At 45.1% G+C, this 19,230-nt stretch overlaps 1 protein-coding gene across 2 annotated transcripts; it reads right to left on the reverse strand.

Annotated features, from left to right (window-relative positions):
- Positions 1-1,356: 1,356 nt before the first annotated feature.
- Positions 1,357-18,576, reverse strand: TMEM183A (transmembrane protein 183A). Of its 2 annotated transcripts, none has more exons than XM_014855336.3 (8): positions 18,333-18,576; positions 17,376-17,465; positions 16,413-16,580; positions 9,066-9,222; positions 7,980-8,160; positions 5,482-5,562; positions 3,359-3,514; positions 1,357-2,056 (listed from the first exon to the last, which is right to left on the reverse strand). In XM_014855336.3, exons 1-8 carry the CDS (start codon positions 18,439-18,441, stop codon positions 1,871-1,873), a joined length of 1,128 nt encoding a protein of 375 aa, XP_014710822.1. In that variant the 5' UTR covers positions 18,442-18,576; the 3' UTR covers positions 1,357-1,870. The 2 variants fall into 2 exon arrangements, with proteins under 2 accessions (XP_014710822.1, XP_014710814.1); XM_014855328.3 differs by having other exon boundaries at positions 9,066-9,225; positions 18,333-18,560.
- Positions 18,577-19,230: the final 654 nt, after the last annotated feature.

The raw sequence follows: 19,230 nt of genomic DNA on the forward strand, positions 1-19,230 counted from the left end.
TGTCAATATTATGCTAAGAGAACAGCTGAGGCAGTATCTAATATTTTCTCTATCATCATACCATGGACTGCGATACAAAAACTCGGAAGTTGAGTCAGAAAACAACTAAGCCAAATTTATTTCACTCCCCTTTTAAAGGAACTCCTAAAGGGGGGACATCAATCCACCAGGACACAGCCCTCCTGTTCCACAGCATCTCTAGCGCAGGGAGCCAGGGACCTCTTGACTGTAGAGATTCACAAGGTGCTTATCAGCCTCAGGTTTTGTTTGTTTTTATCATTTAAATACCCAAATTCTGCTTTTCACTGACACAGGCTCACTTTCTGTGTGAACAGCTTTAGTACCACCCTCAGTGTGGGGTAAGATTGGCTGTCAACAGCAGTATTAAGCAGACGCTTCCTAAAAATATCCTTTAAATAGCAGGGGGTAGGGAGGATGGTAAGGAGAAAACACCACACTAATTTAGCACTTTGGCTCATGCTAATAACTGCCCCCACAAGATTTTCAAGTTTAAAGAACATCATCTTAATGCCCACTTCATGACAATATCTAGCTGATATCTAGCTCACTGGCTAATTTGTGGGGTTGGGGGGCAGACACAAGCAGCAAGGTTATCTCCTTAGCAAAACAAAACAGAACAGCCCACCCATGATTGTCTTCTCAGAGTACACCAGCTACCGCAGTCCTCTGGCCTACAGGACGCCAGCATTTCTGCAGGGACGAGGCCAGGCGCCTGTAGGCACGTAGGATGAGAAGCAGCACAGGACAGAGCAGGGCAAAGCCACCAGCTGCCTACAGTTCAGGAGGCTGGTTTCAACATGGGAGGCATTTTTTTAGCAACCTTTGGCATAAGTGCCTTTCTAACAATTCAGTGAAAATATCACTATTCTGCCTTCAGTAAGTTTCTTGGTTTGTTTTACATTTTACTTAGAAACATAAGTTTCAGGCTGATTAGGGAAAGGTATACCACAGTCAAATTTGAGTCACCTTTTGTACATTCTGCCTACTCCCTTTTGCCACTATCTACCTCAAGAAAAACGAGACTGACCTTTTTAACTCTGGTACAGCAGAAAGACCTCGGCTGGAACCCTGGCTCTGCCATTGACTGGCTGTTATAGCCTTGGGTAAGTCACCAAGCCAGTTCCTCAGCCACAGATGGGAACAGAGTCACCACCTTGCAGGACTGTGAGAATGAGGGATATTATGTAAAGTTCCTAATACAGTACCAAGGACACAAAGTTATTATCCCCATATCAGCTTCATGCAAAAAAATACCTAAAATCCAAAACTGGCAAAAGAATATTTATGCAATAAATATCCAAAAATCATTTTTAAAGAAAGATACACAAGTCAATCTTATAAGATTCTGAAAACCCTTTCACCGCTTTATTTCTGCAGAAGGGTCAAGGGAGAAGAGAAAATATTCACTTGAATTTGAGGGGTAGCTAAACTGGAAGCAACACAGCAACAACTGTAGGCCTCTAAGGTTCCTCTGATCCCGGAGGGATTGCTGAAACTTCCTTGTTTGGAGATTCAAGAGTTTAATTTTTCCCTAGAGCAAGATTATTCATTTTCACTGGGATAAAAGAATAAAGAACAAACTCAATAGCACCAAATGGGGTTTAACGCAGAAAATAAGGCGAGGCTTCTCCTTTCGACTGCAAATTTTCACATTAAAATATGTTTATAAATCATAGTTGTTTTTCCTCTTGATTCACTCCTTCTCCTTCCCCTAACAGGAGCCCCAGGAGCCTGAAGAGCATGTGCATTACTAACCAGACATCCCATCCAGCCACCCCTTCCAAACTGGGATCCGATTCCTAATGGACTGGCCGAGCTCAGGGCCGCCCTCAGGGACGGGAAGCAGTAACTATGCTCTCAGGGAGAACGGATACTGAGGATGCCACCAGTCAAAGAGTCGCACGCTGTGCACGGGGTCCAGGATGACCTGCACACCCTGTTCACTGCGCGGTTTCCGACCATTATGGACAGGAGAATCTTGGAAGACCAGTCTCACTCGATGATGCCGCATGTCCGTACTCACATTGATAGTAAACTGGAAGGAAAAGTAAAGTCAGCACCCAAATTAAACAGCCTTGTTTTCCCACAGCTCACTCTGAAATGAGACAGTCTAGACAAAATTACACTGGCTAGGCCACAAGAGAATCTCTAAATTAGAATACCAACACCTTTGCAAAGATGTAAAAAATTAAGTGATTTTTATAAGTTCTTCTTAGCTTCATATATTTAAACTATGCTAAAGAAAGCCTCTCAAATGGCTGAATAAATTAGGATACATGCACACAGACTACCATCAAAGCCAATTTTTACAGATTGGATTACAGCTGTAAGAGATAAAGGGATTTTGATGAGATATTGTTGAGCAAGTCAAGCAAGATGCATGAAACACACCTGATCACATTTTTTGTAAAATAAACCACAAAATCTCTAAACATGTTTATGTGTGTGTAGGTCAGCACAGAGTTGTATGAGTATGAAGTACATGGAGTATGTATACTTAACATGGCTTAAGCCAGAGGGAGGGGAGAGGGGCCTACCATGAAAGCAGCATGTGTAACAATATCAATTACACAGAATTACTCAAGAGAGTGGGTGTGTACACGTACAGATTAACAGACACGTTACAGGACAGCTCCCAAAAGGTTAACTGGAGTCACAGGATAGCGGAAGTCTAAGTCACCTTTACTCTCTCAATGTATTTATGTATTACTTAAATTCTTTACATGAAGTATACATTATTTACTTTACCATTAAAAAAAGAATAAAGCTATTTTCAATGTAGAGAGGGAGACCCCACATATGTCTGAACATAAGCCTAAAATACAGCAAAGATAAATTGTGTCAATTCTCCATTTGCCAATCCAGGCTAAAATTTTTTAAGCCTGGAAAATATGCCAGAGGCATATCCTAATCTAATTCTTAGCTAAGCCTTGAATAGTCAGAGCATCACGCAAAGGACAGAGCTGGTCACCCTAGATTTTAATAATGCATTTATGACACCACATGCACGCCTCAAGGTCCCGACACACAGTCCTGGAGGATAAGCCTCATCATTATCCCTAAGGGGGTGATGTTTCTCAAACATGAATGATCACTATACAAGAGATGCAAAACACTCCCCTTTACCATAGGGAAGGAAACAGAGGTAAAACATTCTCAGACTTAATTAACTTCTCCACAAATCTGTCTGTTCCTAATACACAAGTCTGCTTTCTGACACTATTTTTACTCTTCTTCGAAGATTTCTTCGTCAATGGTTAAAGTTACAAATCTCCTTCAAACCCTAGGGATAGTGAGCCTATGAAAGAGCTGCGCATGGCATCCTGTCCCCGCTTACCAGGGTGAATATCATTCCCATGACGATGGGAATAAAGATGAAATTGAGAGTGGTGACCTGCAGCAGGCAGCAGTCCTGGTCCGGGTTAGTGTGAACATCCTCATACTGAATGGGAGGCTGCAACCCTCCCGCACACTTGCTCTTCACTCTAGGGGACTGAAGAGAACTGAGAATTACTTCAATAGCATAGAGGAAATGTTTATGGCTCTAGGATTCCACCAGTGAAAATCATCCTACAGCTCAACCACAGCTAATGAGATCCATTTCTCTATCATCTCCTCTCTTTATACGTGTATTGGTTTTTACACAAATTGAAGAAAACCTGCCCTTTGAAAGGAGGGGAAACATTTGGATGAGCAGTGTGGCAGTGGGTGTATGCTGCATTTAGATGGCATGTCCTGCCACGTGGCAAGAATGGAAACTTACAGCTCTACCAGAGGCTCCCCAATGTTGTCAGACCCCCAAGAACACTTACTACACACAGGGCTGGAAGCAGAAGCGGCCTGGGAACCCAGGCACCATGAAGCAAGAGTCACAAGCCTCAAAACTCGAGGAATCTCGGCATTCTCTCCCCTGCAGTAATTCTGGCCTCAGGTGAGACACTGCTAAAAAGTCCTATGCGGGACTGCTCACCAATGTCTAAAGGATATCACACAAGGCGGACATCTTTCTCTTTTTTTTGAGGAAGATTAGCCCTGAGCTAACATCCGCCACTAATCCTCCCCTTTTTGCTGAGGAAGACTGGCCCTGAGCTAATATCTGTGTCCATCTTCCTCTACATTATGTGTAGGATGCCTGCCACAGCATGGCTTGATAAGCAGTGCGTAGGTCTGCACCCGGGATCCAAAGGGGCAAACCCCAGGCTACCAAAGCGGAACATGCCAACTTAACTGCTATGCCACCAGGCTGGCCCCAGGGGACATCTTATTAAAAGCAAATTATCAAAGCCAAAATTCTTTCCTAGAACAATGTTTTTGAAAAAAATCAACAGAAAATATGATTTGCTTTAATTACAAACGTCTCTGTAACTTACCTGCCATCAAGTGAGGGATGACTATTTGTATTTGTGATCTGTCTCCTCAGTAGGATACTACGTAGGGAGACAGATGGGAGAAATGAGGCTGCTGAGGACAAGAAGTAAAGAGAAGTCAAAGAGGCCCTCTCTGTGGCCCAGATCTCAGGTGCAGCCCCAGCAACAGGCAGAGACGGAGGAGGAACAGTATCTGCTCTTCTCAGAACAGCCTTTGGCAGTCCTCCTCAGGGCTTCCCAAAATCAACCCAGACGTGAAACCACATAAATTACTGTTGTTTACAAATACATTTGCTTTGAACAACAAAAATATTTTTAGGGGCCGGCCCGTGGTGTAGTGGTTAAGTTCACATGCTCCGCTTCGGTGCCCCAGGTTCACAGGTTTGGATCCCAGGTGCAGACCTACGCCACTCATCAGCCATGCTGTGGTGGCAACCCACATACAAAATAGAGGAAGACTGGCACAGATGTTAGCTCAGGGCCAATCTTCCTCAGCAACAAAAACACACACACACAAAAATTTAGGCAAATAACCTCAGTACTTTATAACAAGTTTCCCCATTTTTTTTCACTTTTAAAAAGTCTTCAAATACACAGAAAAGTTAAGAAAATAGTGCAATAAGCTCCTGTGTACCCTCTCCCACTGGGTATTCTGCCATGTTTGCCCCCCCACCTCTCATTTTATATATACACACAGGCATAAATCACGCACATTTCAGGGGATACAAAGCCATTTAAAAGTAACACTGACACTCCACCCTTACTCAGCATGAATAGACACTGACGTATAACCACATCATTATCACACCTAAGAAAATTAACAATTTCATATCATCTAATATCCACAGCATATTCAAATCTCTTTCAAAAATGTCTTTTATAGCTCTCTGTTCCCCAATCCAGGATCCACTCAATGTTTAGTCTTTGCATTAAGCTCATATATCTTTGTGTCCCTTTCATACAGAATAGTTCCTTCTTCCTTTTCTTTTCATGACATTATAAGTTTTGATTTTAATACGGCAATTTTATGCCTAGTGAAATTTATTAGAACAAGATATTACCTGAAAAGCAAAGAGAAGATACGATTGCATACCTGTTTTTTGAACTTGAAGTTGAACTCCCACATTGGTTCCTGTCTGTTCCCAACAATCTTTCTGCACCAGAAAAGTAAGCACTGTAAGAAGATGAAAATAAACAAAAAATAAATAAAAGACAGAAAAGAAAAAAATCAAAATAAGAAAACAGAAAGTAATAAGCAAAAACCTTTGTTTGATAGCTCTAAAGCCAGCCACAGCCCATGCTGAGATTTTACTTTGGCACAGATGGAGACCCCCCAATTTGACACTGGTGCAACAGGAAAAGAGACAATCCCAAGGCTATTCAGTAAAGACAAGAGGGACCAATATAAGCCCACCTCAGAGGCTACTGAGGTCAATCCCTATTGTTCTCATCTGTAAAGACAGAAGCATGGTCTCTAGAGACTGGGGCATGCTCTGATTCAGCAGGCCACTCCTCTATATTAAAGCATAAAGGCAGCCAGTAGCCACCAGGCAAGATGATGACAAAGCCATAAAGCAGGCAGAGATGGCCAGCCCTGTAACAGGGGCACGCCACTCAGGACCTTCTGGGAGCAGACAGCAGTGTGGAAACTACGGAGCTGGGCTGAATTCAGTCTAAGTAAGCCCCTCAGTGAAAGTCAAGCTACAGCTAGGGTTAAGCACAAGAAGTAAGTACCTCCCAGGGGATAAGGGGTGGGTCGTCCGCCGTGCCAGCTGTCCTGCCCTTCAGACATGCCCTGTACGTCCTGCTGTTCCATCAAAAATAATGGGCTTGGCTTTAAGGGGCAAACACTTCTGCTGCCATCACAACGGCTCCAGTGTCCCACACAAGCTATGCTACTGAAAAGAGAGAGAGGGAGAATCACATACGAAAAGCTGGAGTCCAGGAACTGGGACAACTTCCTTAGGCATGCTGGCAACTCCCTGAATGCCATGCGACTGTGTTTATCAAGTGGCAAGGCCATGCGTGGACACCTGCACTGCAGGTCCCACCTCCTCTTCAGAAGCTCTCCAACAACAAGGCACAAAAGCAGCAGCCAGGTGGCCTGGGCTTACTATCCGGATTAACGCATTACTTATCATGCCACCTTGGCTTTTTATAGTCCACTTTCAAAAAATTAATATACAGTGATAAGAACATGAACACATGGTGTTTTAGAACTAGGCAGTAGCTCTTGCATTGTGCACTGGAGCCGCTAGGATGTGTCAAGCTGGAGGAGTTTGCCCAATGCTGCTCTGCTCCCAGCAACTGATTCACAGCTGGCATGGTCAGCTTTGGGATGATTCCCATCTCACCAGAGTGCATCTGACACTATCGAATGTTTCTGGGGGAGGGAAACTGTACATGTGAGATGACACTGTCCACTCACGTTACAAGCAGAAGTAGCTGCTGGGCAGGATTCCCCTCACCTAGCATCCTACTCCCACCCTATATCCATTTTAAAAAGAGCTCAGCCAGTGGCCCTGACCACCTGTTTGCAACCCTGGGAGAAACCTTGCTGATCTTGGAATCAACAGTACCGTTTTAATCACTATGTATCACATTAGAGCTAAACTAGGAGAGAAGAATCATTGCCTAACATCCGAAGCATAAAAACAAAATACGTGAGAATAGGAAGTACTACAGAACACCAGATTCTGGGTAGGAAAAGAGTAATAACAATTACCCACAAACTCAAAAGATACGAAATTTAGACAATGGTATTAGTTGAATGAGGAAAAAGCTGAGACATGAACTTGCCTAAATAACACTATCTGCTGTGCCAGTCCAGCTTGGCAAAGGTGCACTCACTGGGCACTTCATTGCAGAGGAGAAAGGAGAAAATGGACCGAAGGCTAACAGACCTACTGACAGATCAGAAGAATGCCAGAAACCTGAACACAATGTATGAATATAAACTACTGGGGAAACCTCGAGATACAAGAACCAGCCTAGAACACAAGAAAACTTTTAGAGCACTAAAGTCTATGTGTGGGAGTACCTTACAGTCTCTGAAATGGCCCACCCCAGAGCCTGGCAACAGTGGGCACTTAGCAAATGCTAACGGAATCAAGTCTACACCAGAATCCTTTAAGGAGGTCAGTAAGAAAGAGGAATCCCAGATGTCAAGGTCATGTTAGAAAGAGAAAATCAGTAAGCTGTTCATGTTGTATCTTTGTATCACGATTTAAAGCACCTTTTAAGAATTACAGTTTACATCTACCATTTGAGTTGTGTTCTTCTTTGCCCAAACCATCAAAGCCATGTAAAGTGGTTCAATGTACAGTGCATGAAAATAAATTAAAATGAAGAGAATAAGGAATATGCTACAAGCACAAGAAAGCTTTAAGGTAAGATGACATAAGTCAGACCAGCACAGCAGGAATGTCTTGGAGAAGTGAAAACCTTGAGACCTGAAAGTTTACATTACCACCTAGCAGCGTGGTACCTATGGCCAGAGCCCTTCCCATCAAGGAAGCCAAGACAAGCCACGATAACAGGCCCACCCTACAACAGCCCATTTGTTAAACCCCAGCACTAATTCTCACTTACTTTGGAATTCTTTAATGTGCTGGGCGTGCTTTCTGGAATGGCTGGATTCTTGGAGATTCGAGCAGCAAATGGCTCATACATGTGGTACAGAGATCGGATCACACATGCCCGGAGACAGCGCAGCTTCTCCATGGACTCTGGTCGCAGGCGCAAAGGCAGAGAGGCATCCAGCGTGTAGTGCCTGAAACACGACACATTACTCCTACCAACATGTGACCTGTCTCTCCTGCTCCCGGTGAGCCTCCTAGGACTCCTGGTCTCTGCAGGACTGTACTGCACCATTCCGCTGGCCAGCTTATCCCCAGCACGCGCTCTCTCATTTTCTCTCTCTCTCACACAGACACAGACATCACCATCTCCTTCACTCCTCAGAATTCACAGATACCTTGTAATCCTGCACTTCTCCATTCACTTTAAAATTTTAAATCCTCACTATTTCACCCTAAAAGAAGGGCAAGTCTATGACTTCACACCAGTAAAAGAGACTTCAGTTGCTCAAAAAGAACCTGTACTATGGAAAGGCTGCCAGGTTCTCCTGTCACACGTCTCAGCAAGTTCTCTACTCCCTGCTACCTCAACACTCCTTCCCACCACATCCTCACTGACAGCTTACAATCTTCCCTCTAACTGCCCTAACATTCACTCTCTCCTCACCACTACCACTGCACGTAGGGCCGCAAAGTACAAGAACTACATGACACTTCAAGATGACTAGCAAACTTAAGAACCTAATCCAGCTGGAAAGTTAAGTAGATAGACACCTGTAACTTATGAATATTCTAGCTCAGATAAACCTCTGAAGAAAAGTCAAGGACAGTTCTCTTTGAGGCCTGAAGCAAGACTTTTTTCTGAAATGCGATACTGGATGGAGGAGGGGAGGGGGCAAGCACAGGGAAGACAATCACCTGGATGAATTAATAATATCAATTTTAAATTAGAGAGGAGCTCAAGGAGTCCAAGGCTAGGCTCACGCCCAGGCCTGGAGCAGAGAAAGTGAAAAGAGGTGCCTATCAGGTAGCAGCTCCGAATCACAAGCAGAAATGAACTCAGCCACACACACAACAAAGTGAGCCCTCGGTGTCGCACCTTCGGTACAACCTGGTCCAAAAGGCAGCAGTACAAGTCACAGTCCAGGCGTTCTTACAAATCAGGGAAAAATTCACAATGTCCTCAGGACGGATATAGGCGGCCAGCAAGAGCCAAATATCCATGGGATATTCTTCTCCTCCAGCCCCATCCAGGTCTTCTGAAACAGAAAAAAGAGTATCACCTTTGACCTTCCATCATACACGTATCTAAAGATTCCCAACCATTCAATTCTCCCAGGGCTTGCACAGTTAAGAGAAAGGTTTTAAACGGGTCGAAGGAAGCCTCTCAAACTCATCGTTTCCTGCTTATTCAAGCTGCTGGAAACCTTGGCTTCCTGCTGCCCAGGTGAACAAGTCTTGTTCTTAAGGCCTTTATTGAATAACTATTTACATACTATTTTGAAGTTTTCAAAGTACCTTTGCCTATATTATGCCATTCACCCTAATAATTCTTCAACAGAAATAAGGAACTATTATGGTGCCCTCTTTACTAACCAAAAAACAGAGCCTTGCCTCCTACTCAAGGCATACAGAACTAGGTCTTCTGACTCCAAACTCCAGCTCTGCCCTTGACTCCCCACAGTCCCATCCACCAAACAGCTTCTTCAGTTCAGTCGTTAAAAAACCTGATTTTAAGATGGAATGAGGAAACCTCAGAGTGCAAACTAAATAAAAAACCAGGGGATGTTACAGTGTGTGTTTTTTTTGCTGGGAAAGATTCGCCCTGAGTTAACATGTGTTGCCAATCTTCCTTTCTTTTTTTTCCCCGTCCCCAAAGCCCCAGTACACGATTGAATAGTTGTAAGTCCTTCTAGTTCTTCTCCGTGAGCCACTGCCACAGCATGGCTACTGACAGACAAGTGGTGTGGTTCCACGCCCGGGAACCACACCCAGGCCGCTGAAGCAGAGCACACTGAACTTTAACCACTAGGCCCTCAGGTTTGGCTCGTTACAGTGTTTTCATGATGCAGTAACTGTCTGTAGACATGTTTCCTTTCTGCTAGTTTCTCCAGGTTTCCTTTCCAGTTTGACCTATGACCCTGGCCACAGGTATTCAGTATTCAAAGATACCCTGTGATAATGTAGACCCACCTCCTCCTCCTTCAGATCCCATAGTGTTAATTGTCTCCACCCTGAGGCCCACTACACATCTCAGGTTCAAGTAAAAACTCTCACTCCATAAAGACACCTGAATCTGGGCTAACGCTAGCCCTAACCTTTAATTCAGACCTAATCACAGAACTACCCTAAAACCAGTTACCTTTTTTCTCTTTCCTGGGCAAAAAGGCCCTACACCACCTCCCCAAAGGTACCTCTGCTCTTCTAGCTAACTGCTTCCTGCAGCTCTATGACTCAATCAGATTCTTGCATTAGGTTCTTCATAACAGAGACAAGAGCCTCTGAAACATCATCCTCCTGGTTCCTATCCTTTCTTGTCATCTCCAGTAACCAACCAAGGTTCAGTCTACCAGGTCTGGGCCCCACTGTCTCCCACATTAAATCTCTCCCTGAAAGCAAAGGCAAATGACCATCAGTTTTCCTCCACTGTGAACCATAGGGACTTTTACAAAGCAGAATGCTACTAAAAATTTTCTGTCTTGGGGCTGGCCCCATGGCTGAGTGGTTAGGTTCGCGCGCTCCGCTGCAGGAGGCCCAGTGTTTCATTGGTTCACATCCTGGGCGCGGACATGGCACTGCTCATCAAAGCCACGCTGAGGCAGCGTCCCACATGCCATACTAGAAGGACCCACAGCAAGGAATATACAACTATGTACTGGGGGGCTTTGGGGAGAAAAAGGAAAAAAAGAAAATCTTTAAAAAAAAAAAATTTTCTGTCTTTAGAGACAAAAATTACTCAGTACTGAAGAACTGTCAGTGTTTTATACATAATTATTAAGAAATTTCTAGGGGCCGGCCCAGCGGTGGAGCGGTTAAGGGTGCACGTTCTGCTTCGGCAGCCCGGGGTTTCCTGGTTCAGATCCCAGGTGGGGACATGGCACCACTTAGCAAGCCATGCTGTGGTAGGCATCCCATGTATAACGTAGAGGAAGATGGGCACAGTTGTTAGCTCAGGGCCAATCTTCCTCACAAAAAGAAGAAGACTGGCAGTGGATGTTAGCTCAGGACTAATCTTCCTCAAAAAAAAAAAAACAATAAATAAATTAGAAAAAAAAGAAATTTCTAAACGTAGGAAATGGAACGTAATGGAAATCTTCATGGAAATAAGCCATGATTGACATAAAGAATTTTGATAGGCATAGGTTAAGAGGAAAAATATTCCAAGCAAAATAAACAGCTAACATGAAGCCTACACACTTAGAAAAACAAGACACATGTGAGGGCAACAAAGAGACAAGTCTAACAAGAATTGATATTAAAAATTACTACTAACTTTTTTAGACTTGCTAATGGCTTCTTTTTTAAGAGTATTTATCTTTTGGAGATAACTATCCAAATATTTACAGATAATAACAGGATATCTGTAAATTGTTTCAAAATAACCGTGTGTGTGTGTGTACATGCACGCACGCGCACATATGTCTTGGGGTGGGGAAGAGGTGGCTATAACTAACAAGACAGAAAATAAGTGCTGGAGAGGATACAGAGAAAAGGGAACTCTCACACATTGCTGGTGGGAGTGCAAACTGGGCCAGGAGTGGTTGAAACAAAAATGGCCATGAGTTGATCATTGTTGAAGCTGCATAATAGCTACACAGGATTCATTATACTATTCTCTCATCTTTTGTATATGTTTCATTAAAAAGAAGCTAAAGGAAAGAAGAGGCAAAAGACAAGACTAGTTTGACTAGAATAAAGAATCCAACGAGGGTAAAGTGGAACAAGGAAGTAAAAGATGAATTATAGTTAAGAGTGTAAAAGCCACAAATCATCTATCTAATAAGAGAGTGGTATCCTGAATATACAAAGAACTCTTACAACTCAGTAAGAAAAAGATACTTCAATTTATGGGCAAAAGATTTGAATAGACATTTCTCCAAAGAAGATATACAAATGGTCAAACAAGCACATGAAAAGATGCTCAACATCATTAGCTATCAGAGAAATGCAAATCAAAACCATGAGCTACGACTTCACATCCACTAGGATGGCTATAATTTAAAAAGTCAGACAATAACAAGTGTTGGCCAGGATATGGAAAAACCAGAACTCTCATATATTGCTGGTGGGAATAAAAATGGAAACTTGAGGGAAGATGGAACGCTTCCTAACACATTCTACAAGGCCAGTATCACTCTGATACCAAAGCCTGACAAGGACAACACAAAAAAGGAAAACTACATGCCAATATCGCTGACAAACATAGATGCAAAAATCCTCAACAAAATATTGGCAACCCAAATACAGCAATACATCAAAAGGATCATACATCATGATTTATACCAGGGACACAGGGATGGTTCAACATCTGCAAATCAATCAACATGATACACCACATTAACAAAATGAGGAATAAAAACCACATGATCATCTCAATAGACACAGAGAAAGCATTTAACAAGATCTAACAGCCATTTATGATAAAAATTCTTAACAAAATGTGGATAGAAGGAAATTACCTCAACATAATAAAGGCCATATATGACGAACCCACAGCCAACATCATACTCAATGGGGAAAAACTGAACGCCATCCCTCTGAGAACAGGAACAAGACAAGGATGCCTACTATCACCACTCTTACTCAACACAGTACTGGAGGTTTTGGCCAAAGCAGTTAGGCGAGAGAAAGGAATAAAAGGAATCCAAACAGGGAGTGAAGAAGTGAAACTCTCGCTGTTTGCAGATGACATGATCTTATACATAGAAAACCCTAAAGAATCCATGGGAAAACTATTAGAAATAATCAACAACTACAGTATTAGAAATAATCAACAACTACAGTAAAGTTGCAGGGTACAAAATCAACTTACAAAAATCAGTTGCATTTGTATACTCTAATAATGAACTTACAGAAAGAAAACTCAAGAATACAATTCCATTTACAATCGCAACAAAAAGAATAAAATATCTAGGAATAAATTTAACCAAGGAAGTGAAGGATTTATACAATGAAAACTCTAAGGCGTTTGATAGAAATAGTTAATGACATAAAGAGATGGAAGGAGATCCCATGCACATGGATTGGAAGGATAAAAATAGTTAAAATGTCCATACTACCCAAAGCAGTCTACAGATTGAATGCAATCCCAATAAGAATCCCAATGACACTCTTTACAGAGATAGAACAAAGAATGCTAACATTCATATGGGGCAACCAAAGACCCCGAACTGCTAGAGCAATCCTGAGAAAAAAGAACGCTGGAGGCATCACAATCCCTGACCTCAAAATGTACTACAAAGCCATAGGATCAAAACGGCATGGTACTGGCACAAAAACAGGCACACAGGTCAATGGAACAGGACTGAAAGCCCAGAAATAAAACTGCACATCTACGGACAGCTAATCTTCGACAAAGATGCCAAGAACATACAATGGAGAAAAGACAGTCTCTTCAATAAACGGTGTTGGGAAAACTGGACAACCACTTGCAAAAGAATGAAAGTAGACCATTATCTCACGCCATACAGAAAAATAAACTCAAAATGGATCAAAGACTTGAAGTCCTGAAATCATAAAACTTCTGTAAGAAAATATAGGTAGTACACTCTTTGACATCCAACTTGAAAGGATCTTTTCAAATACCATGTCTTCTCAGAGAAGGGAAACAAAAGAAAAAATAAAGTGGGACTTCATGAGACTAAAGAGCTTCTGCAAGGCAAAAGAAACTAGGATCAAAACAAAAAGACAGCCCACCAACTGGGAGAAAATATTTGCAAATCATATATCTGACAAGGGGTTAATCTCCAAAATATATAAGGAACTCAAACAACTGAACAACAAAAAAACAAACACTTGGATCAAAAAATGGGCAGAGGACATGAATACACATTTTTCCAAAGAAGATACACAGATGGCCAATAAACACATGAAAAGATGTTCAACATCACTAATCACTAGGAAAATGCAAATCAAAACTACACTAAGATACCACCTACACCTCTTAAAATGGCTATAATCCAAAGACTAAAAATAACAAATGTTACAGAGAGTGTGGAGAAAAGGGAACGCTCATACACTGCTGGAGGGAATGTAAACTGGTGCAGCCACCATGGAAAACAGTATGGAGATTACTCAAAAAACTAAAAATAGAACTACCCTATGACCCAGCTATCCCACTACTGGGTATCTATCCAAACAGCTTGAAATCAACAATCCAAAGTGACCTATGTACCCCTATGTTCACTGCAGCACTATTCACAGTAGCCAAGACTTGGAAGCAACCCAAGTGCCCATCAACTGATGATTGGATAAAGATGTGGTACATACATACAATTACAATGGAATACTACTCAGCCATAAAAAATGACAAAAATCATCCCATTTGCAACAACATGGATGGACCTGGAGAGTATTATGTTAAGTGAAATAAGCCAGACTGAGAAAGACAAACACCATATGACTTCACTCATACGGGGAATATAAACAAACACATATACAAAGAGAACAGTTCCTCACACGTTCAGAAATACAGAAATGCAAATGCCTTCTGTTTACAGGGGAAGGCAGGGTGGGGGTGGGTACAGGGGTGAAGGGGAGCACTTATAAGGGGAGAGAAAAGAAATAATGTACAAGTGAAACTTCACAATGATGTAAACTATTATAAATTCAATTAAAAAAAAAAGCTTTCACTATAGCTGGGACAGTTTATCTGTAACATCCATTCAATAAGGGTACACCGTATGGACAAACTCCTGCTTGTAGGAAAAAAATGGAAACTTGAGAAAACAGTTTGGCAACTCCTCAAAAGTTAAACATAAAGTTACCAGTGATCCAGCAATTTCACTCCACCCAAAAGAAATGAAAATATATGTCTACACAAAAACTTGTCCTTGAGTGTTCATAGCAGCATTATTCAGAATAGCCCAATAAAAAGGAATGAAGTATGATACATATGCTACAATACGAACTTTGAAACATTACGCTAAGTGAAACAAGCTAGACACAAAAGACCACATATGATATGATTCCATTTATATGACATGTCCAGAACAGACAAATCTATAGACAAAAAGTAAATTACTAGTTGCATGAGGGGAGCAGACAGGGGAAGGTTGGGAGGGAATGAGGAATGATGCTAATAGGTTTGGGGTCACAGAAAAATTCTAAACTTAGATCATGTTGATGGCTGCACAACTCTGTGAAAGGATTAAAACCAGTGAATCATACACGTCAAAGGAATGAATTTTATCTCAAAGATGTTTAAAAAATCTGTAGGCTGTTCTGTGGAATGTGTCCAAAAACAAACAAAAAACACAAAATAAATGTCTAATAGAATGGTGATCATGAGTAGGGACTTCAAGCAAGAAATTAAGGAACAAAGAAGTACAAGGAATGTCAATATTAATTTTGGGGTTCTGGAAAAGAGTAGTACCACTGACAATAATTCCAGTAATTGCAAAGCAACGTCAGTTCATTAACTTATTGATTATTTCAACATATTTTAACAAATACAAATATCTGTTCTGATTCTCAAATAGAAGTAAAAGTTCTGGTAGATCTGAGACCCAAAATATACATATTATTTATTACATTAGCATTAGCTTCCCCCTTACTCTAGCTGATCATCAGAACCACGTTAGCTTTCAAAATAACTATTCTGGGATAGTTAGACAGCTGGAGTCTGATTCCTTAAGTTTGGAACAAACCACTGAATGATGGTATGGCACATGACATACTGTTATTTATTTTTCTTTGTTTCCTTTGTGTAAGTTTTATCACTACTAAGATAAAGTATCACATACTTTTCTACTTCCCAAAGTACTTATTAGACATAAAGCAGACGTTAATAACTGCAGAGCACTTAAAAACCCATAATAATACACAACTTTAGCTGACATTAAACTGGTAATATACAATCCACATATTTGGGAAAACCTTTTTCGTCATGTCTCTGCTTCCTCATACGTTCAGAAATGCAGAAATGCAAATGCCTTCTGTTTACATGTTGCCACTTGGGTTCTTACCTGATACTGACATCTTCCCTGATAATCAATGAGTGGCTGTTACAGTTGAGTTCACAGCTCCAGGAATCTGACTCTTCCCAATCTCCTTTCCTCTCACACGTAGACAAAAGTAGAAAGCCCTGCTATATTGGAGCCTGTCTCACTACTGTGACCCAAACTCTGATTCTCCACTGGTATCATCTCTCACGCTACTGAGAAAGTGACAGCTTCCAGTTATCACCACAGGCAAGCTTAACAAGCCAAGCGAGCAAGCCCGGTACCTTTGTGCCTCTTGCTTTTCTTTTTTCTGGAGGCAGTTCTCTCATGGATGCTCTCCTCCTGGGCATCCATCTCATCACTGCTGTCCATGATGTCACAAGGCTCACCAGCCCCAGAAAGAGCTTCCACTGCAGGAACCTGGGAGGCTTCCAAGCCACAAAGAGATTTTACTAGAAGAAAATAAGGGGAGAATGAGATGGCAGAGTCCTACCCAGAAATATGAGTGGCTTAGGCAGATATCAGCATCCATGAGGGAAAGGGGGAAAAAAGCAAAAGCAGTGTGAGAATCAAGTGAAGAAAGCTGAGAATCTAAAGAGAAAAATATCATAGCATTTTAAATTCCAAAAATCAGAAAACAATGGGCAACGTGACTCCAAATTTGCAGAAACTAACTCTTTAACAGTGCCAACTCCAGGCCGGAAGCAAAAGGGAGTGCATTATTCTTCCACTATAAACCCTGCAGGATAAAAACAAATGCTGAATGCTACCCTCATTTGCATAAATTCTGAGGAGCAATGTCTGAGAGGAACTGAATCCAATTTAACCCTGTTCCTGGGCTGGAGACAGCAGGGTCCTAAAAACACAGGTATCAGGGACCCGTGAGTAAAAAGCTTGCTAGTAAGAGACTGGGGGGGGGGAAGAATACTTCAAGGTTACTACGCAAAGAAGCAAACTGCAGAATAAGTGGAGGAGAACGTGTAAATTACAGAAAAAGACTAACAACTAAGAAGAAAGCAGTGGAAACTATGGGAGAGTATGCGGATGTTTATCGATGCAACGACAGAAAGCGTTACAGCTACTGCTCTTGGCTAGTGTTCCCCCCTACACCGTGTGAGCACCCATCGAGGAGAGCAGCACGTTCACGGGGAGATGCCCGAAGGGTGCAAGAACAGGGAGCGAAGCGGAAAACGAAGACGGACGTCTGTCCTCACGGCCTGAGGCCGAGACCCTGGTCGGAAGCCTACCTTCCTGCTGGACAGCGTTGGCCACGGCTTTCTTGACCCGTCCGGACCTCACAACGGCGGGATCCGAGTTGGCGTAGTCGGCCACGGTAACTGCAACACAGCACCAGGCTCGCGGGAGGAGGCCTCTCCCCGGGTCCCTCGCTGCCCCGCGCCCCGCAGGCCCAGCCCCCCGCAGTCCCACCGCCCAATGCCCCGCAGGTTCGGCCTCCGCCGCCCCGCGCCCCGAGCCCCGCAGTCCCAGTCCTCCGCCACCCGGCGCCCCGCCGCCCCACAGGCCCGGGCCCCTACCACCCAGCGCCCCACAGGGCACCCCGCCGCCCTGCATCCCGCAGGCCCGGCCCCTGCCGCCCCGCAGGCCCACACCCCGCCGCCCAGCATCCCGCAGGCCAGCGCCGTCCCGTGCGCCCGCACCCCGCCGCCCCGCACCCCGCAGGCCCGCACCCCGCCGCCCTGTGCCCCGCCGCTCCGTAGGCCCGGCCCCCGCCGCCCCGCACCGCAAAGGCCCGCGCCGCCCCGCGCGCCCGCGCCCCGCAGGCCCGGCCGCCGCCGCCCCGCGCCCCGCACCCCACCACCCCGCAGGCCCGGCCCACGCCGCCCCGCACCGCAGAGGCCCGCGCCGCCCCGCGCGCCCGCACCCCGCATGCCTGGCCCGTGCCGCCCCGCGCTCCCGCACCCCGTAGGCCCGGCCCGCGCCGCCCCGCGCCCCACCACCCCGCAGGCCTGGCCCGCGCCGCCCCGCACCCCGGCGCTCCGCCGCCCCGCAAGCCCGTACCCCGCCTCCTCGCGCCCCGCAGCCCCGCACCCCCGGCCCCCGCCGTCCCGCAAGCTCGAACCCCGCCTCCTCGCACGCCACCGCCCCGCCGCCCCGCGTCCCGCACCCCGCAGGCCCGGCCCCGCCGCCCCACAAGCTCGCACCCCGCAGGCCCGGCCCCCGCCGCCCCACAAGCCCGCGCCCACCTCGACCGGAGCAGGCGTCCTGGGCCCGGAACTTGAGTCGCTTCCCTCTCTTGGGCATGGCGCCCGCGTCGGGGCGAGGCCGGCCTAGTGGGCCGGGACCCCGGGCCATGTCTCGGGCCGCAGAGCCGGCTCCGGGAGCCCCCGGCCAGCTCCACCCGGCTCCGCGGCCATCCCGCACCGAGGCCGCAGCTCTCGCGGGAACGTAGGCCGGGCTCGGCGTCGCGTCGGCGGGCGACGCCCCTCTTCGGAAACCAATCAGGGCCTGGTCTGGGAGTGCGTCATCATCTAGCGCCCACGGTCACCTGCGAGCAGCGTCCGTCACGGTGGGTCGCCGCTGTTCGGGGCGGGGTGGGTTTTGGCGGTTCCCCTTGTAGGACGGTCGGCGTCCCAGATCCGGAGCGCGCATCCGCGCGGGTCGATACCGAATATACATCCAGGTCTCCCCGGTGTTCCTGCTGCCGCCTCTCTCCACACTGCGGGCTCACTTCGGCCCCAGCGCACGGGCGTCGTCGTCCCGGTGCCCCGTCTCTGTCCACACTGCGGGCTCACTTCAGGCCCCGCTTGCGGGCGTTGTTCTCGTGCTCCGTCTCTCAGGCCGCACAGACTGAGCGCCTGCTGTGCCAACATGGGTTTGTAAGCTCATACAAAAGCTGTATATTTCTGAATTCTCAAGACATGGGAGGGGGTTTTAAAACGTTATCTACCACCATCCTCTGAGCAATATACTAGAAGGACAGATGAGGAAAGAATACTGTCTTTCCTTTGTATTGAGAGAAAAGGTCACTGACAGAAGGTTACAGAACCGTGAGGGAGCAGGACCCTGGGCTCGTGTCACCGGTGTGAATAAGAAGTTATTTGGTGTCCCGAGTTATGTTCTTTGTCCAAACGTCCTTGCCCC

This window comes from Equus asinus, chromosome 30, assembly GCF_041296235.1.
Source record: "Equus asinus isolate D_3611 breed Donkey chromosome 30, EquAss-T2T_v2, whole genome shotgun sequence".
Taxonomy (NCBI): Eukaryota; Metazoa; Chordata; class Mammalia; order Perissodactyla; family Equidae; genus Equus; species Equus asinus.

Bases quoted from the DNA above. Each gene is read 5' to 3' on its own strand.
- TMEM183A (XM_014855328.3), bottom strand. From the start codon at position 18,441: ATGGCCCGGGGTCCCGGCCCACTAGGCCGGCCTCGCCCCGACGCGGGC. The intron at 16,581-17,375 runs GTAGGCTTCCGA...ATTTTCTTCTAG, and splicing joins CAACGCTGTCCAGCAGGAAG to TAAAATCTCTTTGTGGCTTG. The intron at 2,057-3,358 runs GTAAGCGGGGAC...TTTTCCTTCCAG, and splicing joins TGGGAATGATATTCACCCTG to TTTACTATCAATGTGAGTAC.